Below are 23747 nucleotides of genomic sequence, written 5' to 3' on the forward strand. Positions count from 1 at the left end.
TGTGTTAAAAGTTTGTGTGGATGTAGAATTAAATAATTTAGTAAGGAACTTTTTCTTGGTTTTTATGTAAATGTATTTCACTGTTACTTACCTGGGTCCATGTCCTTACAGGAAGCTCTGTAATTTCTACTGTGTTCCTGTCCACCACAAATATTTCACCACTGACTACATACTGGTTTTGACCGAGTTCCTGAATGGTTCCTTTGAAGTTTTTGTAGTTTGGAAGCTGAAATTGCAAAAACCAACAAAGTGGTAATAATCTTTATCATAAAGTATCAGAAAAATATTTCTCTCTCATACACCATAAAGTTATCACTTTATATTGCACTAATCCATCAACCAGCCTCTCATGCCTGTGAAAATTTTAAGTCATAGGAAAAATACTAGAGAAAAAAGACACACATGCAAGTGACAGGAGCAAGTATCTTAACATCTACCAAGTAGATAAATGATTAAGAAGAAGCAGCTGAACCCAGTGAGGTGGTGGGGTTTTTGTTTTGTTTGTGGGTTGTCTTTTTTCCTTCTTTTTTTAAAGAAAACAGAAAGCCCAGATAAGGCATGACAGAAAGCAGATTAACACCCCAGTTTCACAATAACTTTACAGAAGTGGTGCTACCTCCCCTAACCATTTTCTCATTCTTGTGCTGTTTGGCAAAGATAGTGGAACCCATCCAGTTTAAAAAGTAACTAACAGGGTGGGGAATTTTTTTAACTGAATTGATTCCCTTATCCATCTTACCATGCAGCCACAAACACATACCAGCATACAGAAAGGAGCTAGATGGAGGCAGAACTGCCTCTTTCAACCACAGTGAAGCTTCAATTGACTGTGAGACTACACAGAAGGCCTAGGAGTCCTAAAGGAAGGGCAATGGATTTCATTAATTTTTTTTAAAAAAAGTGTATGCATTGTTCCCAAGAATTTGCAAAAGGAAATTCACTATGTCATGAAAATGGACACTACACACTCAGTGAACTGTGATCTAAATGGAGAAAAGATGTTTCTGCTTCTATGATTTGGTAAACACAGCAAAGTAGCAATATCCATCAGCTGTAAAGGTTGCATTATCTGTATTTTATGTGTTGGTTAGAGATATTCTGAGTTCACCCAGGTATTCTTCCTGTCCAAATTTTTTCAAGTATACACCACTTCTGAGACTTACTAAATTTTACATAGAGAAGCTAGTTGCAGTTCAGAAGCTGCTGATTTTCTTGAACAGTGACAGTATCTTCTCCTATCCTTACAGGTATATAAAAGAGTGCAAATCAGATAAGGCAGAAGAAACGTTAAGTTTGGCCGAAGTAGTAGTACCTTCAAAAAGGAAAGAGTGGTACAACTTTTTGCTCCACTGCCATGTCGTAACTACCCTGTAAGACTTGCAACTGTGAAGGATTACACTCAGCAGAATGAAGAGAAAGTCCTCTGAAATAATTGGAAAAATACAAATTCCAATGCTTCTGCTTCAGGGTCAACTTCCCCAGCCTCATTCCAACAGTCAAGTAAAGCTCCTAAACAAAATTACTGGGACAATCCAACTCAGATGTTCCAATACTCAAGCACGCATAGAGTGATATGATTTCATTTTGTAAGTACAAAATCAGGTTTGTTTAGCAAACATACAAAGTATCAGTATACACTATTATTTTTACCATTGGGTGGGGATCTAAGCCATCCAGCATCCGCCTGACATTGTTTACGATCTCTCTGGTATCGTAGTTTGGAAGTTTGCAAGCCCATCCAGTACCAATTCCTTCAGCTCCATTTACTAAAACCATAGGAATGATGGGAATATACCATTCAGGCTCTACACGTTGGTTGTCATCATAAAGGAATTTAAGCAAGTTGTCATCCACTGATGGAAAAAGCAGTCTTGCTAATGGGCTTTAAAAATGAAAAAGAAGAAAACAGTTTAACTAGAGTCCAGTAAGTACATAATGCTTTAACAGTCCATGGGTCCAGACGTGACCTATTTGTAGATGTTTCTCATGTCTTCCTTTCTCTTTGCCTTTCTGAAGCTGAAAATACAATGTACACACCTCCTGAGAAAAGGAAGTTCTGCCCAATGGAAAAGTGTGCTCATAACAGATGATGTTTGTTTCCTTCACAATTACACATGTGTACAGTACACTAGTAATTGGTGACATTTAACATCTACAAAAATATCATTCTTTAAAGCATTCAGAACACACAGTTCGATGTGACAATAGGTCACCCCACAATAAAGCAACACAGCACACAAATAGTTGCAAAACTTTGTTGCTTAATTGTAGATCTAGCAGTCTCTGAAAATAATATAGATGTTTTACTGGTGACTCCCTTTGTTCATCTGGAACATTGTCCTGGGTGAATATGCTTTTCAGCACCTCATGCAAAAAGGAAAATGCACAAAACTAGGTTGCTACAGAAAGAATATATACAAGAAAGGTAATAAAACCTGATACTTATGTATAATGTTTATAGTTAGGGGAAAAGAAGAAACTACAAGGAATTTTAAGGAAAATATCACACTGAAATTAGGAAATAAAAGAAGTAACATAACTTACAAAATACAGCACTTCTATGCATGGGAAAATCATGCAAAAAACTCATGTGCAAAACCAGACTTCTAGACATAAAGCGGAACTTGAGCTTCTCTCAAAACATTCCAATACTCCTCCATTCCTCTCCCACAAAAAAACCCTGTACTGTTGTGATGGGATTAGTTTCATAACGAGGCTTTTCAAAAGCATGCATTTAACTTTACATTTGTGTTTACCTTAACATGGTGAAAATATAGCGAGGGCTGGCAGCATCCTTTCCACCATGAAGCCTGGTACCAAACTGACCAATAGGTTGTAGCAGGTTAACATTGTTACTTCCAACAAAGTTCTGAGCCAAGTTGACAATAGTCATCATTAATGCTTGCTGTAAGAAAACACATATTTGTAGTAATAAGAGGAGACAGTTTTTCCTAATCAGCCAATAAAATATATTTTTAAATGCCCAAGAATTGTGTGACTAACTTGACTGCAACTTCAAAAAAGTAGTCTCTCTGAAAAAGGATGTTGTAAACCTATTACAAGAGCTGCTGGCAAAACATAATGCTTCCTATTCCACAGTCACATTGCCTCCTTGATTTAACTGTCCTTACACTCTATGCTTATGAAAACACCTGGGCTTCTCCATTTTTCCTAAAGCACTTCTCTGGAGGAATGAAAGGGGTGCAAACTGACTGCACTTACTACTGCACAAACTACTACTCATTACTTTTAAAGGGAGAGAAGAAGGGAAGGAGAGACACTGTTAAATATGACAACTCTTGCTAGTATTTCAGATAAATATAAAGAAAACAGGAGACAGAAATAATCTTTGTTCCAAACACTGTATCAGGTTTTCAAAGAACAGTATCTATTTCTTGTTTAAGACAAAAAGTGTCCTAGTACATAGTTCCTATATTCCTATGATTTGAGAATGTAAAAGTTACCTAGGGAATTAGTTACCTACGATTTCACCACAACCCACAAACTATTTGGGATATCACTGCACACAAAGACTTGAAAAGAATGGAAATACATTGTCTTATTAAGCTACATGCTGTTTTGTTAATTTTCTATAAAAGTAAATCCATGATTAGTAGATTTACAGTCAATAGGTTTGCAGTTTCAATACAGTAAACATTTACATAATATTTTACATAGGCTAAAAATCCTTACAATTTTACCATCCTTCACACTCACCTCCCCATGGTGATAAGCTGACATTTCAGCAACAGAACCAGCCAGTTGAGCAACCTTTACTTCACGTCTATCATTTCTCTTAAAGCAAGTGAATAAAACTTTGCGTTGTCCTGGTTTTAAACCTATTAAGAAGAATTTCTGATTTTCAACACATACAGAATCACATGTTTTTAAGTAATGAACTTGTTTTGCCTCCTCAAAATAAGCCTAAACATTAGGAAACAAATTCACACCATAATAATAACAAAAAAACAAATGAATCTCTGCACTTTTAAAATAATAAAAGAATTTTTTACCAAACTGAAAGTTACCAGAAAAGTGGAAACTTAAATATTTTTTCTAAGAATATCAACACAAATTCAGCTCTGTTAACTGTGCCTGTAGCTTATATGTATTTTTAAAGCACTCTGAAATCTTACATTTCTGTGAAATACTCAAAGACTCATTAAAACTCAAAAAAAGATATGTTATTTGTCTCCCTTTTAGTTCTTTTAAAGTTTTACGAAAGAAGCCAGTCTCTTTGATCTTCTGATTTATTTTTATTGTTTAAGCACACTAAGTACATCACCTGTGTGGAAGGGATTGCATCATTTTGTCTGCATGTTACCTGGAACTGATAACCAGTTTTAGATCCTGCTTATTGATCTATTCAGTGCTTTAATTCATATACATTTCTGAAATGCAGTAAAATATTGCTATGCCTTACCATTACTAACCTGGGTCAAACCTAAGAGCAAAAATTGAAAAAAGAGACACTGACTTCAATCTCCCTATCATTTAAATATGTAACATCCAATTTTCTTTACAATGGGCCTGCATCACATTTTCCTGCCAAAGATCTATTGAATGTGACAGACTTAGAGGATTTCCGTTACACAGAAGAATCAACAAGGAGTAAAAGCGGTAACTAGTAACTGTGAAGAGATAGTAAAAAATGTTCTTCCTCTTCATTTTTTTCTGAGATTTGCCACCAGACTAGCTTGTTATATATCACCTGATGATACTGAAGAACAAAAACCATTGCTAGAGTACTATCTACTGAATGGTTCACATAACCACACCCAGAATACAGAACTACAGCCAAAGTTGGCAGAAACACTGGTAGCAATTATATATATAATATGTAAAATATTAGATGTATAATAATGTACATACTATATATGCATATTGTATATGATATTTAGTGTTACAATATTGTATGTGTAACTGATAGCAATTATATACAACATGTGTAATAATATACATACATTATACTACACACACACACAAACATATAAATTAATTCCCTTCTCATTTTCTTACACTTCTGTAGACACAATCTTGGAGAACTTCAACTCAAATGCAGTTATCTACTGCAAGTTCATTCTTTATTTTTCCAGCAAAATCATTCTGCTGCTTCTGAGAAAAGCAGTCAGTAGAGTATGTTACAAGGAACAATGACCTCTTGAAACATGTAGCTCTATAGTGAATCTTCCTTCAGAGCAGTAAGCTATGAAATGCTTGCATAGAGACTATAAGTTAATCCAAGTACCCAACTATGGGAGGAAGTATGTCTGGAGAAGTTGAAACAGACACTGATATCCTTTGATTCCCTAGAGCTGTATCTGCATACCTAACTGAGCCTCATTCTGCAGCACAGCTGGAGTGCCATCCTACCAGGAAGCTACTACCCTATCCACCTGTGACCTATCCCACTTTCTCATCTAAAATACAAAAAGCTCTTGCTGCATCAATATTTTGGGATGGGTCTCTAGTGTCAAGAAGGCTGACCACTTTTGCTATAAAAGATGTACTGGAAAGTGGAAATAAATGTGCTTTCCCCCGCTCACATGAAACCTCAAGGCCCTTTTTCTGCATCTTAGTAAGCATATGCATACTGACAATAGTATGTCTGCTCATGTTGTCTGCAGACAGTTTTACAAATGAAGCTGTAGTGTAATAAACTGCTTCTTATAATGTTCATGCTATCGCAGGGGGAGAGTTAGTTAGCAAACCTGGTCGACAGAACCCTAGCAAGATTACAGGAAAAGTCAGTAACCACCAAAACACTGGCTGTGGTTTAAGACTGAAGGGAGAACATTTGCATCTTCATCCACACTCAGCTGGCAGCTTGAATTTTAATTATTACGAGCACTTAAAAGACTTGTTTTCTCTGATGGTTTGACTAGAAACAAAACACTTGTATGGACTAGGGAACAGGTCTGGTTAAGTAAAAAGGCTGCACAGACACAGCCTTAAACGTCCTCACAGAAGAAACATGGTGATTCTTTACAATATGAATGAAAACAAACAAAAATATAGAAGTTCTTATATTCTCTACTTGAATGCATTGATTTCCAATATGAATCACAGGCTTAAAAACCAACAATAAAGAGCAATGTTCCAACAAATCATAATGAATTATCAGCTTACCATCAACAAGGGAAGGAATAGATCTCTCATTGTCTGAATTTGAGAAAAGGATCAACTCCTTGTTAATGAAGTCATTGTAAGTCAAATGTTTTGTTGCTGTACCATATAAAAATTGCTGAAAAACACACATACATTATTCATTCAATACAAAAACTACATTACATTTAAATCTCAACCACCAGATTTATTACTATTATTTAGGACTCACCTCAGGAAGGCCATGTAGCCGACGCTGTCGTCTGTCCTCCATGAAGTTTGTTAACCATTCTTTTCGGTCATCAATCTTCTTCTTACTGAAGGCCTGAAAACATTAAAAGTACACTAAATTATGAGCATATATATGTTTGTGTAAATGTATGTGACTTTAGTCAGAATTTTAAGTGTACTGTGCTATCTGATCAAGTATTCAGTAATATTTATTTGGACAAGAAAATCCATATAACTAATGTTTATGTTAAAGTAGCAGTACAAGCACATGACCCTTCAGACACTGTTGCACAAGGTTTTCTGAACTGACAGATATCTCACTGCTCATAATTTAAATTTATATTACTTTCCCAAAATCTGTATACATTTAGACAAATCTTACCTTTCTTATTCCTCTCTTCACATCAGAGTTGTCCTTTGACACACAAGTTTAAAGGTATTGGGATCTCTCCCCAAATAATTTTAATGTTGGGTTAATCATTTAGTCTGAACTATAACCAGCTGTTGTGATGGTCCAATTAAACTATAGTTAATGACTCAAACACCCAAAGAACTTTGGTAAAGGAAACAGTTTCTATGGAAATGTCAGGGTTGTGCAGGTAATGGCAGGAAAGAGGGGATCTCACAGAGGTGGGACCATACTTTCCTGAGGCTGAACTTCCCTATCTTGAGTGACTCCACAAAAAGCCAACAGAGAAGCCATTTTTACAACATGTGTGCCAAGAAAAAATGTCAGACACAGTCATACCTGCAGGAAGCAAGGAGTAACTACCCAACAACACCCAAGCCCACTGATCCATTTCTAGAAGAATCTGAAGGTTCAAACTACACATGCACCAAAGCAAGGAAAATTATAGAAGCACAGACTAAGCATGATGTATAATTAGCCTATTGAGTCTAAGTGCCTGCCTGGAGGAGAGGCAAGAAATTATAAAAGGAAACAAGTCAAAGCCCTACGTGGCAGCACCCCTCCAGAACTAGACCTGTAGACCAATGCTGGAACCAGGACTAGAGAAACCTTTTTTTTCTTTCTCTCTCCCTCCTTGCCCCTCTCACTCTTTTCCTCTCTTCCTCTCCTTTTTCCTCTCATTCTGTACCCCCGCATGCAAGGCAAGGCTTGTCAGGGCATGTCTGCCACTTGTTGTAAGGTTTGCAGTTGTCGGTGTTTGGTATGAGGTTTACCACTTGCTGCAGAGGTTGCAAGGCTTACTGACAAAGTTTCATGCCAATATCTGTTGTGACCAAATAAAAATTGATTTTTGCAAACTGAAGAATCCCTGGTGTCATTTCACCTTAATCCTGACCTGGGAATCAGCAAATCAGAGTTGTCCCAAGAAACTGAGAAGTGACAGCTGTCATCAAGAAAATTAACTGAAGGTATTAGAGAAAATATCCCATCTTCCTGTCCTCTCCATGCCCTGTTTGCTCTGTCAGCCACAGAAAGACAGTAATTTGTAGCTGTTTGAGTGGTTGGCCAAAGTCCCCTTAAGAAAATTCACAACTTGACAAATTGACAGTGCATGAAAAGACAGCCAGAGTTTAGGCCAGCTGACTGAGGGCCTTAGTCTTCATGATGACAAGGCATCACTTTAAAGCAATCACTTATCACTGCAAAGAGACACAGGAATGTTCTAAAAGACTTTGTGCTGTTACAGAAATAGAGTTCCCCTCCAGTCCATTTCTTTTCCAGAAGACTAAGAGAAAACTACATAAAAACTGAGTATGTGGTTTAAGCAAAGTTTCAACTACTTTGGGAATATCTTGTGAGTTGTTGAAGTACTGCCGTCTTTTCTCGGGGAATAACACGTAGAGAGTCCATCATGTCCTGATTTCAACCACTCTCCTGCATAAGACGACAGTCATCAACACTATCTTTTTTAAAGGAATCTAACTGGAGCACTCCAAAAGATCTCAGTGAGTAGTTTCATTTCCTTGGAGACCATGGTATTACACAACAAATAGTAAACTTTAGCAACTTACTCTCTGAGAAAGGGACTAAGCGATATCACTCTGTTTTGCATAAGATTGACTTCCTCTGTGAACAAAGCTTGACAATTCGCAATGTCAGACATCTGAAGGTTTAAGATCAGGCTTTTGTAAACACATGACTAAATTCTTAGTTTTCTTCTATCTCCTTTCAGTGTGTGTATACTTTTTCTAGACCACTGAAGTGACAAATGAGCAAGGGCTTGATCAGCATAATTATTTTAATGGATTAAAAATAGAATTAATAGAAATAAAAGTTTGAATAAAAATTATTCTCGAATATATATTCTTGAATAGAACAAAACCGTTTTTTTCATTTCTCCACTTAAAATGGCTATTCAGACTTCAATTGCTAGCAAAAGAATTCTTCAGAATGCTGAAGAATTTGCTATATGAAATAATTTTTGTTTTCCTAGATTACAGGTGTCATGAGGCCTGGCAGAGCCTATAATACTGCATCATCTATGCCCAGAGGTAAATTTAGGGCTGGGTTTATAACTATCAGCAGAGAAAATGTGGGTAGGAGCGTAAGTGAAGCTTCTGTTAACAGCTTCACTACTAGTCAGTAGTTGCTTCTGGCATAACAGAGGTGACTAGCTTCACCTCAAATTGACAGAATATAATTTTGGACAACAGTGAGGATCAGCCATTAACATGTGAAATGGCTTCAGATATCAGCCTGTATATGGAGGTCTATTTACAAACATAGAGCTCAGTTTTAACCAGTGAGTTCAGGGTCTCTCCACCAATTGGTTTTCTGTACGTGCAAATATACAGATTCCTTTTCTATCTAACTCTGGGATGGCAAACCACACACATGGATTATATTTAAGCGGCAGAATATACTCTTGGGTAGAAGTAAAATGAGTGGTACAAATAAATCCTGACACATCAGGCTGGTTTTCTTCAACAGAACAGATACCTACTATACCTTTGTGTTGATAAAACCACACCATTTTACTGGATCCACAGTATAAGGAAAAGTAATTTTGTCTAAGATGGAAATCATTTTCCCATTTTTATTTTTTCTCTCCTACCCCTTTTTCCCTCTAGTATCACCTACAATTAAAATAGCAATCTGAGGCAGACAAAAGGTAAAACATTTCTTGAGAAAACAGCTTCATTCCAGACACTCCATCCTTTGTCCTTCCACAAGCTCTTCGAAACACAAGTACTTTCCCGCATACAACTACCTAAAATATTTCAAGTTCAAATATGTAGAACACATGCATGAATACACGTATGCCACCCTGATATATCTTCAATGAATAAGTAATATTTATCTGATCTTACTTGCTCAGAAATAAAATTCAGATCCCTAAGTAGATGTGAAACATCACTTGTCTGGGCTCTACTGCCTTACTCAGAATACTCTTTTGCATGTTCTGTCTTTTAAAGGAAGTCTGAATGTAACGTTTCTTGATATCCACACCAAACAAAACTGATCAAAGCTACTAAGCAGAAAGTAGAGCTGATTTTATAACATGGGTAAAGTTCTTATTCCAAAATCTAAAATCTTTTCCAGAAGCTTTCTTCTCTCCCAAAAGTATTTATTTCAGTTACTCAAAGAAAAAAAACCAACCCTGTTAGGACTTCCTCATGTGCCATTTTCAGCAAACAATGGAAGCTAAAACCTATTATATAGAAGCGCTTTTGTAAATTCTTACCAGCGTAATGGCAGCGTCATCTTCAGGACCAGCATATCGAAATAAGATCCGATGTCTTTCCATATCAGCAAAATATTCTTTTGCTTCTTTAGCAGTGCTGGTACCCAAACCTGCAGGATAAAAAGAAGTAGTTACTCAATGCTCAGAATTTAAGTTTTATTATTTTACCCCTTTTATTTTACTGGGAATATTATAAAATCATTACAGAAGATACTATCAAGAAAACAGCTACAGACAAAACTTCATAGCACTCATTTATTGTGTATTTTTAGATTCATGAGGTTCATTATTTGTTTTCAAACAAACCTTTGTAGTATTTTATCTTCCATGCTTTATGATTCTCCATATGCTTCTTCCACTCATCAAATTCAGGAATACTATAGAATGAAAGTTCTTGCTTATTTTTGCTTGCCTTTAAAAAATAAAACCCAAAAAAACCTGATCAACTTTTCTGTTGCACTGTAAGTCATACATAAAACCTTATTAATAGAACCCATACCTTTACAATAGGAGTGATGAATTCCTCAAGAAAACCATGTTTCAACAGTGATGGCCAATTGTGATGAATAAAATTGATCAACAAGCCTTTTATGTGAGATCCATCTTGATCCTGAATCAGAACATGAAAATAAACAATCTTATAAAATGTCCGATCCCCCAAAACCACAAAAACACCACACTTACTGGCCTAGCTACATCAAAACAATGTCTGTTGACAGAAAACACAGAACGGAACAGCTAGTTTTAATTTGGATTCCAAATGGGACTTGGGTATAAAATAGCCACCTGTGAATGGCACTATATCTGAGCTAATAATAAGCTCTTCCAAGCCAAGACCACAGCTGCAGCTCAAAGGTTTCTTTGCCTGTGACATGTTTTCTGAGAAGTAGACAGCTCTCCCAGACACCATGGAGCTGAATCTTTGTAGAAGAAAGCCAAGCCTGGCCCATAGTTCTCATTGGTGTTAAGATGCTCGATATTCAACCTCTCAGGGAAAAAATAACAAAACTTCACAAATATCCAAAGCATAAGATTCCTAGACTTCAAAAATCTAAACAGTAGACAGAACACTTTGTGAGCTTATCCAAAAATAGTTGCCTGCATTCTTATATCTCCCAGACTTTCTAGCATTACTCCCTCATCTACTGTTCCCTTTTTATCCTTACTTTCAATATATTGTTGAGTTATGAAAAGCACTCTTGTTTATACATGTTTTTATTACTTTAGGCACCTCTGCTACTGTGCAACAAAGTTAATTTGTTCGTTCGGAGTAACCAAAACAACACACAGATAAATTATTCCCATGAAGAAACCTCATACATTAGGGATCCCCTCTGAATACATCCATCTTGCTATAACACAGAGACAGATTATAATGCACAAAAATGTAACCTACCAAATTGCAGCAAGCCACATTTTAAGAAGCTCTGTATATTAAAACCTGTGACTTTCAGACTAACCTGATCTGTCATGATCATAATTTTTCCATATCTCAGACTTTTCAGAGATTCTGGATCTTCATAGCTTTTCTTGTACTGTAGTCCAACTATTTTGATGATGTTGTTGATTTCTGCATTTTCCATAATCTGTATAAAAAAAATTCACCTTTGCAGTCAGTGTAAAAAGTAAAAATTCATAAATACCCCAATCTTTTTTAGATGGGCTTTATAGCTACTTTTTCAATGCACCCCTACCTCAAATTCATAACCTTTTTATCCCCAACCCCCTTGCAGTCTTCACAGTTGTAAATATTTCTTCTGTACATGCAGATTCTCAAGACTGCACCACTTCCTTTCTGCTCTACAGCCAGAGTACTTTGGGTCCAAAAGGCAGGGAGAAAAGTGTATGTAACAAAAAGTCATCTCACAAAGCTGCCTTCTTTCCCCTATTTCTATGCACATCTGCAACACAACTCTTATTATAGCAAATTACAGAGGGCCGCAGAAGCAATGCAGTGGGGTAACGCTGCTGCTACTGCCTTAAACTGCAAGTCAGCGAAATCATGTGACAATGGAGAGAATATAAAATTTTAGGTTTTTTAAGTATTAATGAAAAACGTTAATGAGTCATAGCAGAATTTCCTTGCACTTATGAAGAAAAGAATTTTATCATTCCAGCACTGCGCTACTAAACTTAATATTTCCAGGCTTATCCCAGACTTTAAAGTAGCCAGTGGTACTTTATGAAATCCCAGCCACAAGATTTTCATGAAAATATAGAAATTAAAATATGAAGCAGTAACCCTAGGAATCAAAAAGGAACAGGAGACATCTATTTGTCAGCTAAAACGAGATGTCAAGAATACTCACCTGTTTGTGAGAAGCTTCTCGAACATTGAGAATTTTACCCCTGAGTGGGAATACTCCATATCTGTCTCTACCAATAACACCTAAGCCAGAGACAGCTAAAGATTTGGCAGAGTCTCCTTCTGTTAATATTAACGTGCAGTCCAAGGAATGTTTGCCACCTGCAGTCCAGGAAGAAGGAGAAGCAAGGCAAAACAATCAGAAAGCATAACTTTTAAACTCAAATAACAAAAATACAGTTGCATCAGTAATGAATATTCTTCCTTCTCTACATCAAGTAATTTAAATAGGCTGAATTTCTATTTTCAGGGATGGCCCTCCATACCACTAAAACTACACAACAAGAATAATTATCCTTGCCCTTAGCAATACACTATGGATTGCTATGGACAAGGAGCAAAATAAACAAAATGGGATGCACTGGTGGCATCCCCACACACCTGCACAAGAGACACATTGCTTCTGTACCTTTACCATTCCCCTTTTCTAGCTGCAAATTTTTTACACAAAAACGTTATGCATATCTGAGTTATATTACAGGAGTTATTCCATTCTGCACTCTCCCTTTCCTCGCAGTATGTTTTCAGAAATAACTTACTAAATAACTTTTTTTTTCTAATTGTCCATTGACTGAAGCCAGGCAGCTGTAAGAAAAATTTCACAAAAAAGCTCAAAAAATTAGAACATGTGCACTTATTACACATTCTTGGAAATTTCTCCAACAGAAGAAACAAAATTTTACTAATAATGTAATTTTGATTCTACAAGACACACTGCATTTTGGTGCCTGTGTGTCCAGTGTTCTCAAAACTGTTCTGTTTATTATAACTGCAATAGTTGAATACATGTTTAAAATAATGAGGTTCAAACAAGGAACTCGCTCTTTTCCAAGGGTCCAAATGCTCATTAAGCAGTTTTGCTATTTTACCAAGGTCAAGTGGTATGAAAGACTGCAAAAAACTTCAAGGTGGTTGAGTTTCACAAACTGTTAATAAGATAGTTTTGAATATATTGGTATTTAAAATAGGTGCTTTGATTTGCCTTTACCTGGTAGGTAAAAACAACCCTATTACACAGAACTTAACATTCAACATCTTTGGTCTTCTGCATCAGACATATGGCTTAATATAATCTAAATTAGGCAGCTATTCACACTGTATCAAAAGGTGTCAATAGCTACCATGCTATCAGCAAGGTGGAATCCAAATACCAAGAAAAATACTAGTCTACTGGTTTAGAATATATGACAGCCAATCTTTTTCCTAAATGAACTGCAGAAAACACATCTGAATATCATCCAGGTGCACTTTCTTCTGGAATGGATGCGATCATTTGCAATTCCATGAAATTAACTGCTATGTGCCAGGTATTTTCCTGAACACAGCTCTAAAGAACAAAAAGAGAAAACTATATGAACTGGTAAGTTGAAAGAATGCTTTTATGCTTCACCAGATTTAGTAATATTGCTGCTCCTTTGCAATCCCGTATTCCTATTCCTGATTATTTTCCTTTCATTTCTACCTCTTCTCCTCCAACAAGCCATAGAACTATGTATACCTCATCAAGATCTCAAGAAAGCAAGAATGACCAGGCATAGGACTCATTCTTTTCAGTGGGGGAGGAAATCTGCAGCAAGTACATCACTGTACAGATACAGCTCTCTCCCATTCCTCAGGATTAACCAGTATTGATTCAAAAATTCAGTGGCACCTGACACCCAAGAAACCTGTGGATGTTGGACCTCAGCTACAAATTCACTCCTGAAATAAAAATTAAATCTAAAATCCACAGGAAGAATTAGAGCCAGAGGGGTCTGTGGCCAGACACTACTCTCTCCCAGCTGCACTGGACTACTTCAGTCCAACAACTACTGTCACCTGCTATTAGAAACCAAAGCCAACCCTGTTGCCTCAACTAATTTGGGGTGCTTATGAGAGTGCAATTCCTATAATCCTTCCAAATACTTATTTGTCCTGAAACACAACGACATCAAATAGAACTACTGTATTTTGCTGCCAGATTACAGATAACCTCTGTGTGACACACATGAATGAAAGCAACCTCCCCAAAACTGTATCTTCATGCATCTGTTTAATCCTTTCTCCAGCTTCTGAAGAGATCTGAAATTCTTTAGAAAGGACTATTTCGTGTAACTCTTCACGATATGCTCTAGTTATGTGCACATTCACAGCAAGCATTCATACAGTGAAGAGTTGAATTTTTTGGACCTAGAAATGATCACCACCTCTCACACACAGAAAGAGAAGGTACAGTCCTTCCCTTAACCTTGAGAATCCCCAATCCTTTCTATTAAGATCCCAAAGACAGAAAGAAAGATGGATAGTTCTACAGTGTTTTGTCTGTGCATTCATTAATGAATTTCCATGGCACCAGGACAACCTTTTCCCCTTATGTTAAGAAACATTAAGCTTTCAGTCAGGTGCAGTCACTAACTAAAGTTCACTAAGACAAGTTCTCAAGAGCAGAGCAACCAATACACTCAGCCACACTAAAGGAGTCACTCTTGTGTTTTATCTTCTGCCTTCTCTTTCTCAATGAAAGCAGCTTTTTATAGAGTTCAGAGATCCTGATTATAGTATTAGCTTAATTTGTGCAACACAAACAAAAAATCCTATTGATTTTCAAGAGTGAACAGATGATCCATATAGTACCTTCAGACTTTGAAAAAAAAAAAAAAAAAGGACTAAAGAACTTTTTACTAAACTTAGTATTATTTACATTCCTCCATTTTAAAACATCTTTGCCAGTATATGAGACACTTCAGAAAATCAGGACAAGCATGAATATGACAACACACATTGTATTCAGAAACTGAAAGCCTCTCTGCCTTCCTGTAGGTCCACCCTGAATGTGCAATGCCTTCAGTGTGAGAAATCTAGTATGTTCCAGACCTTCAATAAACCAATACCTAGGTAAGCCTCCTTGGGACATGCAGACTTCCTGCTCTCATATCTGCGTAACTAGACAGCAGAGAAATACCGGGGTAACAGGGATTCAAGCCACGCACAACTTTAAGTATCAGTGTTGAGCCCAAATGAATCCCTACATGCCTTCTTAGTTGAGGAAGTTTCAGGGTAAAAGGCACTGTAATACTGTATTCAGCCCCCATTAGAGGTTCTTCCTTCCTCTCACCCTCAGTGAAAAAAAACCTGAGTAAGGAATGAATTTGAAGCCTGGTGTCCAAAGCAGAGCTAAAAAGAAAAGAACCCGATGTAGACAGTATATCCAAAATCATTCATGATGTTATTTATGAACATTAGGCTTGACATCCATAAAAACACATCATTTCTAGGCAAGAAAAATACCAGGAACATGCATGTGACTAAGGAATACAAATTCCACAAGCAAAACACTAGTTAAAGGAGACATAACTATCAACGTTTGAGGCAAAATATGACATCTGAATAACTGGAGAAGTAATAAAATACTGAGGAAACCTCAATTAAAAGAATTAATAACCTGAGCCCAAGTACTCAAAAAGAAGGGGAGGTAAATTAAACAGAATTAATCATCTCATTAAGTCATCTTTGACTTGAACACTGGAGTTTAAAAAAGTCTTTTTACCATGCTTTTACCTACTTAACCCACCCACCTACTTCATTCCAATTTCTCTCTTTGCTTAATGTAAGGATGTATTAAAAATCAACTAACACTGGATGGCACAGGATGGCAACATTTCAAGCCCTATTCACATGTGCCCCTCAAATAATTCAAGGACAGCTCGCATCCCATTGCTATCGGCACAAAGATTGCCAGCTGATCCTGACTCGTATCTGTGCTAGGAACCAAGCCAGTTTGCCCTATATTCCCAGACAGCAACCTAATAGGTTTTAAAGTCTCACGGAAAAAGTCTCTTGAACCATTCCCTCAGGCCTGCACACTACGTGATCTACTTCCTATAGCTTGTGACCCTATAAAGATTCTGATCTTTTTATGTTAGAAAGGTCAAGAAGACTAGTCACCTCCAGAATAGTATAGTGGTAACACTATTTAGCTGGAAAACATATGCAGTCTTTCAATATGGAACTCAGCTCCCACTTTTGTTCAGCATTATTAATTCTCTACCCTGGAGAGGATGGTGTTCCTAATATCAAACTCACCATCACACTTTAATTCTAGTTCTAGGAAGTTTAGAAACCTAGAAATATTTTTATTAAAAAAATACATAAGGGTGAGAAATAAAGTCAGATTGAAAATGCTGATGTCTGTAAAAAAAAAAAATCTATGAAACATCAAAGACATTAAAAATAAGTACTCTTACCAGCATCATTAGCATCATCCAGTTTCGGAATGCCCTTGATTTTGCTGTGTTTCACTGATGAACATTTTTTGTTCAACTGAGTTTGTGCCTTAAATTTGACCCAATTCAAAATACTCTCTATGATACCACAGTTAGAGGCCTGTAAGCAACAGATCAGAGTTGTGGATGAGAAAAGTTAATACAGCAGATTCTTGTATCTCAATTTTAAGTCACTAACCAAACACTGGTTCTCAAAGCCCTCTACATTTTAAAAACTGCCATATATAAAAGGTCAGGGAATTAACACATACCTTACTGTCTAGCATTTCATGTACACAAAACAGTAACACAACACTCACACAGCTGCTTTTCCACCCCTTGTATAATTGGTGGAAGGAGGAAAAAAGGACTGAGACCTAATAAGAGGTGGCCTTATGTTATGTGGTTGATGTGCTGAGACATCTTAGGTACTAAACACCTGCTTCCTGGACTTTGACAGCAAAAAGTAACTTAGGAGATATTTATGACCATTTAAAGTTTCTCTGGAAATGACTGAAAACGGCTGAAAGACAACCAAAAGCATTTAAGAATAAGGCTCTATATCAACCACTTGAGAAACAGATTTAAGAAACACACCTGCAGCAAAAATAGCATGTAGCATATTTTCTGAACACTGCTTTAGGTTTGGTTTCACATCAAAAGAAAATACAGGTGGAGAAAATACTGAGTTTTGGCTTCTCATTATCTCCCATAATACAGCACTCATTGGTTAGAGATTCTGCTGTACATTTAAAACCTCTGGAGATCAGCGTTTACTTCTGGGAATATTAGTAACACTGTAAATCAAACCTACTGATAGAAATACACTATATATAACAAAATCTGAAGAATAAATATGAGATTGTGTTATTTTTTCCTGTAAGTTCGATGAGACTGTCACCAGTAACACAGAATTAGAAGAATAAAACACTATACAAATTTTGATGGCAAGAGTATTAGCAGTGGCACCATTCTCCTTACTCCTGGAGTTCCGTTTATGCTACTGGCATAAAAAGGACTCAGTATAAGTTCAGGCTAACAGAATTCTGCTTTTCCCTCCTTCTATAAAAATGTAGTACAGGAAAAACCTCTACCACATGTTTCTACTGATACATTAGTATTAGAGTAGCAATTCTTAGCCTGTCTACAGCCAAAATTTCTAAAGTTGTCACCCAGAATAATGATCACTTTGAAAACTACAGCCACAATTTTGCATTTCCTTGATTACTGGAAGAGTAAGTAAATGTGATATGTTCCTTCCCTTTCTTTTCACCTCAGTGAAAGACAATAAAACTGATACCAAATAATAAGGCGGACAACATTCTCAACTACAGAAAAATAACGTAAGAAATTAGTCAAGGCTTATGTTTAGGTTTTAAGAGTCAAATTCATTTCATCAATATAAATACCAGAATCTCCCACAAATGAACTAATCAGGTGAAGCTCGCTTTTAAATCCAGGGCGACATGCAAACAGTTATTGTTTCCATTATTAAGGCCAAAAAATGAACAGAAATTGCTCCATCCCATTTTCATAGTATGGTAATGTCACCAGAGTACCATAATGCACTAATTAATCTTCTGCTACATAACATACATATACTCAATATAGCATTTCAATTCCTGATTCAAAGAAAAGAAGAAACATGCTTTACTTACTGCTTTAAAAAATTTCTCAGATAGCTGGCACTTGGACCCAAAACTTTTAGGCTGCAATGTCATGTTTTCCTTTGTCTGGGAATCAAATGATGGGTTTTCAATCAAGCAATTAACAAAAACCCATATATGATTCTTCACCTGTTGAAAACATAGAAACCAACTTAATCAACAAAATTACCACATTCATCTTTTTCAATATTTTTGTATAAAGTTACTTGCCTGAAATGGTTTCACTGAAACTCCAGCTTTATTCTTCTTTTTCACCACTTCTATCAGTTTCCCCACAACCTGATCCACCACATAATCAACATGCCTACCACCCTTAATGAGGGAAGAAAGAAAAAAAAAAACAACACACAGAACAAACCCATTAAATTTCCTAATAGCTTTTAGCCGTATTAACAAAGTTCCTGTAGCCATACTTAAATTTTGAAATCCATGCACAATAAACTGCAGCATAACAAAGGAGAATTTGTTTTAAAGTTTCTCTTTCACATCATACAGTCTTCATACAAGTGAGGATGATGGATGTTACAGGGAACACAAGCAGCAGACCTTTCATCCACTCTACAGCGGTGAACTTCAAATGTAGCTGCTTACAGCTTGTAACAGGGTACAAAACCTTAAGAGTATGGCAGATCTGAAAATTACTCTGTAGCACTGGGATGGTACCCGCAACAGCACGAGGCTGTCAAAAGGTATTTTTAACAGGCATATAATCGTGGACTAAAATCATCAAGCATTTGTTCCTCAAATTAAACTTTCCCCATTTGGTTCATAAAAAACTGTTCAGGGGCTCACCCTCAGATACACAGCATCCATGCCTATTCCTTCCCAAAAGTCATTTCACCTTTTCTTAGCTGTATTTACTGAACGCTCTGTATAAACACTATTAGCATTCTTTTCTAGCCTGGGGCTAGCCTGCTCCAAATTCATACCTGATGTAGCAACAAGAGATACATAACAGGGCATGCAGTTAACTTTCAGCTGGCAAACTGACCCCTTAGAAGACCACAGGGCAATAACTTGTAGCTACATAATCATGTTGCTACCTGCCTTGAAACGAGAGCAAGCTCCCTTACAGTCACTGCCCAAATGCAGAGGGAAGGAGAGAAAAAAAAAAAAGCTTATAAGCAATTTCTTGCATCATCATAGTGGAGAAAAAAAAAATATTTTGTTCCTTCAACGCACAACAGCTGAAAGCAAAACATTCATGGTGCCTATCACAATTCTTCCCTTTATACTAAAGGGACCCTGAGTACTGTTTATCCTTGCTTAAGGCCTTTGCAACTAGGTATTTCAAGTGAAGCCATTATTGCGAGAAAACTTTTGATGGAGGCAATGCATTCACCTCCCAATCCCTAGCACAATAGATCCTCAAGAAAATTATTATACTTATGTAGTGAAACTTTGGAAGTAACAAGTCAGAAAAGTTACCTTTTTTAAGCCATATAACTCATGCTTTGCAATACAGCAGGGTGATGAAAATGTTTAAATACTGGTTTTACTATTGATGAAATTCAGTCTAAATAGGGAAGCAGTAAGCATGTGAACACCTTCAGAAGGTGTCCCAAAGTTTCTTGCACCTTCTCTAGCTACAATTCTCTTTGGGCTTTAACTTTAAACCAGCTACAAAAAAAAACCCCAAAACATACTGCTAGAATACAAGTAATTTTGAGATTAATTTGCTTAGAAAATAAAGGCATTTAACAGAAGCTTTCTGGAAAAAAAAAAAAGTCTATTATAGATCTGTTACATCCTAAAAATAACTACTAATTTACAAGTGTAAAAGAAATCTAACAATTATGGGGTATATTCTACAGTGAAGTAGCAATCTGAATCAGAAGCACTAGTAAAGACTGAAACAGCACAAAAACTTATTTCATAGATAAAACAATTAGTATTTGAAGGTATGTATCCTGTAGTCTTTAATTCTATGGAACGACAACTACTGAAATTGCCTAAACCAATGGTGATAAATATATTTAAATATTTCCAAGTCCAACGTGAACACAACTTCTCTTACAGGTAAAATAGCAGGGCTTTCTTTGGAAAGATGACAAAAATATGAATGGTCCCAAAGCCCTGGATATCTGAAAGCTGTTTACAGTTTTGATTATTCAAATGCCTTCCTTTAAATTTATAGATAAGAAGGTACAGATAATAATATTATTAAATTCTAGTGGCTGTTTAGAAAGTTCATAATGTTTTGACTAAAGTTATCTTGTAACAAAGAATGGAGTGATGCAGGCATACCCTATACAATTAAAACATACCTAACTTAATGCTCAGTATTTTACAAGGAAGATCACCTTTGCTTAATATCAATTAGTGCCTTACCAAAATACAGACTAAATAATGCTTCCTCTGTTCAGAGCAATTTGCATTAGGGCAGACAAAATAAAGAAAACATGAATATGGAGACATTCATCATGAGGTAACAAAGAAAATCTCCTTCTTTAAAGCTGTTTTAAAAATAGAACTGAAGAGAAAAAAAAGTTTTGATGGGTATGAGGAAGTATAGGATACATAAAAAATGGAAAACAAACCCAAAAAAAACCAGCAATCAAAAAGACAGAGGAAAAGAAAGAACAAACAACTAGCAGAAGTTAGGATTCCATATTTTACAGCAAAGCATGCATCTGAAAAGACTGAAGAAGATGTGAAGTGGTTAAATTAATGGGAGATAGTAGCTGTGTTATCTTCATGTAGAAAGTAGAGATGAAAATTAAAAAAGAGGAAGTAAAAAAATGGCTTAAGGTGGTAAACATTATTAGTCATAACCAAACCAGTACTTGCACTTCAAAGAAACCATCTGTGGTTTCTGTCAGTCTCTAGAGTCACCTACTAAACAGCAACACAAACCACTAGTGTGTTTTCGAAGCACCATACATACAAGTATTTTTCTTATGGCATTTCTTCTTAAAAAAACCAACCAAACAAAAAAAACCCACTCCAACCCCCAAACCCACCGAAATTAAAACACAAGCTTTTATTCACATATGGATGACAATTTCAGCATAGGTAGAGTTCAAGTGAAAGCTGATCCACCAACATCCTGCCACTTTAAAGAAAAATAAATCCATTTCCAAACTGTAAAGAAAAGCTACTACAGGAAAATATCAAATTACATGTTTCAAAAATCATTCCACATTTGAATGGCAATTTTAAAATGCATTACTTTTACTCATCACGTTACTGAAAACTTATGCTTACGGGAATATATCAGTATATTTTTGTACTTACAACTTTAGCAATTTTTCTTTACAATTTCAGCACTTGAAATATTTTGCTAAAACTAACAGCTGACATATCAAAAAATAGCTACTTACCAGTAATTCTTGTTCTTAGAAGATTAGATATTATAACAGTTCCCCATTCCTGTATCCATTCTTAGTGTGTAGCAATGAGTGAGGGATGTTCAGAGCTCAAAGTTGGGAACCTTTCAACCATCTCACCAGTAGGTGGCACATTTACCCACTATAGAAGCATAACAGTCTACAACTGCCCCAGCTGTCAGTACATTTTAATACAAGACAGAAAAAGAAAAATACCCTCTAAATCTAGAGGGCTGTCAATGATTATTTTGACTACTGTATTATGAGAAAGAGCACTAAAACTGCATAACCTTCTTTTCCTAGAAGGTAACCATTAGAACTGAATCCCAGTCTTGCAAGCTTCAGGATGCAAAGACATCTAATGAAATGGTAACAATCAAAATCTTAAAAATGAAGCTTAGACTGGCTCCTATATACATTCTATTCATAAAATCATCAATAGTCAACAGCCTCAATTAATTCTGAGATAAGCTGTATTTAAATTCTATGGACAGATAAATGGTTCATATGGCAAACAAATCCAAGAGCTAATTATAAATTTGCAGTTTTCATTTAATTAGCTGTACAAATAAAATCCTGTTTTCTTGTGCATTTGTTTTCTATTATATTTATTTTATTAGAATAAATCTGAAAACATCACGCTCTGGAATGGTCCTAAATTTCTTGCTGAACTCCCAAATTTTAACAGGCTGGGATGTTCCCTCCATCCAAGTCTATCATCTGACACTGCATCTGTATCAGCTGAGCATTCTGCTAAAATGATTAGTAGTATTACAGTTAGCAGTGCTACCATATTATAAATATCATTATATTGCTATGTTAATAACTGAAGTTTCTGCTACAATTTCCACTACAGCTACTATTAGAAATTCAGAACTTGAGACAACCATATTTAATCAGTTTAAATACAAGTCTCACTAAAGGTTATCTGCACAACCACGACAGCTACAAACATTCTTTCAAAAGCTGCCTCAGAGCCTGAAGTCACCTTCAGTGGTGGTCTACTGTGGCAAATCTGTGAATAAATGGGGACCTGACCAAGGTTCAGATTTACAAGAACAAAACAAGGGAGTTGTGCCTCAACATACTGCCTGACCTTCTACATGCCACTCAAAAAAAAAACCCCGTCAACCAAAAAAAAAAAAAAAACTTGTTTGGAATTTAAAGCAAGTTTAAAAAAGGTGGAAGGGAAGTTACAACTGGGTGAAATTTATCCAGAAACAGAAATGAAAAGCTTTCAGCAAACAGCGATAAATAACCAAAAAACAGCTGAAATGAGCTCCTCACCTGTTAGCAGATAAGGGGACAGGCAGTTGACGCAGTTAGTTACTAGCCATTATGTCTCATCAGTGGGTAGTTGCACATCAATTGCTGGTGAGGTGGTTCACCGGCCCCGAACATTCCACATCCAGTCACACACATAAGGCATGGATTGGGAGAGCGGGAAAAACTAGAAATTACAACACTTACCTTTGAAGAATACACAGTACTTTTTCTATGAATTTTCTTAAAGAATATATGATAACAATGTATGTGCAACGGCATGATGGGTGAAAATTGATCCAAAAGAGTCAAAATCTTTTGAGTAAGTGTATGCAATATATTTAAGTCAGTAAGTATTCATGTTTTTCGAATACATTTTCTTAACTTGATATCAAACATAAGTTTCTCTACATTGCCAGCTTCTTCATAAAGGTATTGTATGCATCTTTAAGGTCATGCTATTTTTCTTCTTTATGTTGCATAAAGAGGCCTGAATTAAAACTTTCAGCTACAAGATACATTTGTTGTACATTTGTCCCTCGTTTAGATAAGTATCAGATAAGCATTTAATTAAAATGCACACTTAGAAAGTAAATATTCTACAGTGAATTAAACTATCCCCCTTTCCACTGAACGCTTGTTCAGCTACACTGAAATGACACTGGAAGAAGTCATACAGTAAAAATTATATACCACCAAAACACTGACTACACATCATCTACCACCAAGACTGGTATTTCCGGGCACCTGCCTAGACTAGGACCCCATTTAGAGTAACCACTGGTGCTTACAAACCACTTGCGCTACCATCAGAATTTTCTTCTGTTTAACTCTTAGAAGAGAGATACAAGCAAGGAGGTGTTTTTAAGTATTTGATTACAAACTCTTATCTT

General features: G+C 36.2%; 1 protein-coding gene across 2 annotated transcripts in view; it reads right to left on the minus strand.

Moving 5' to 3' along the window:
- The window catches only part of TOP2B (DNA topoisomerase II beta), a 65246-nt gene that overhangs the window by 16066 nt on the left and 25433 nt on the right, over positions 1-23747 (minus strand). For both annotated transcript variants that reach the window (XM_074900545.1, XM_074900544.1), the window contains exons 9-22: positions 18473-18574; positions 18254-18391; positions 16578-16716; positions 12299-12456; positions 11450-11575; positions 10489-10599; positions 10296-10401; positions 9990-10099; positions 6338-6430; positions 6130-6244; positions 3718-3839; positions 2757-2905; positions 1651-1882; positions 92-226 (exon numbers count right to left, since the gene is read on the minus strand). In XM_074900545.1, coding sequence (XP_074756646.1) covers positions 92-226; positions 1651-1882; positions 2757-2905; positions 3718-3839; positions 6130-6244; positions 6338-6430; positions 9990-10099; positions 10296-10401; positions 10489-10599; positions 11450-11575; positions 12299-12456; positions 16578-16716; positions 18254-18391; positions 18473-18574 — 1836 coding nt within the window. The remainder of the gene's footprint in view (positions 1-91; positions 227-1650; positions 1883-2756; positions 2906-3717; positions 3840-6129; positions 6245-6337; positions 6431-9989; positions 10100-10295; positions 10402-10488; positions 10600-11449; positions 11576-12298; positions 12457-16577; positions 16717-18253; positions 18392-18472; positions 18575-23747) is intronic.

The sequence above is a fragment of the Athene noctua genome, chromosome 2, assembly GCF_965140245.1.
Source record: "Athene noctua chromosome 2, bAthNoc1.hap1.1, whole genome shotgun sequence".
Lineage (NCBI taxonomy): Eukaryota > Metazoa > Chordata > Aves > Strigiformes > Strigidae > Athene > Athene noctua.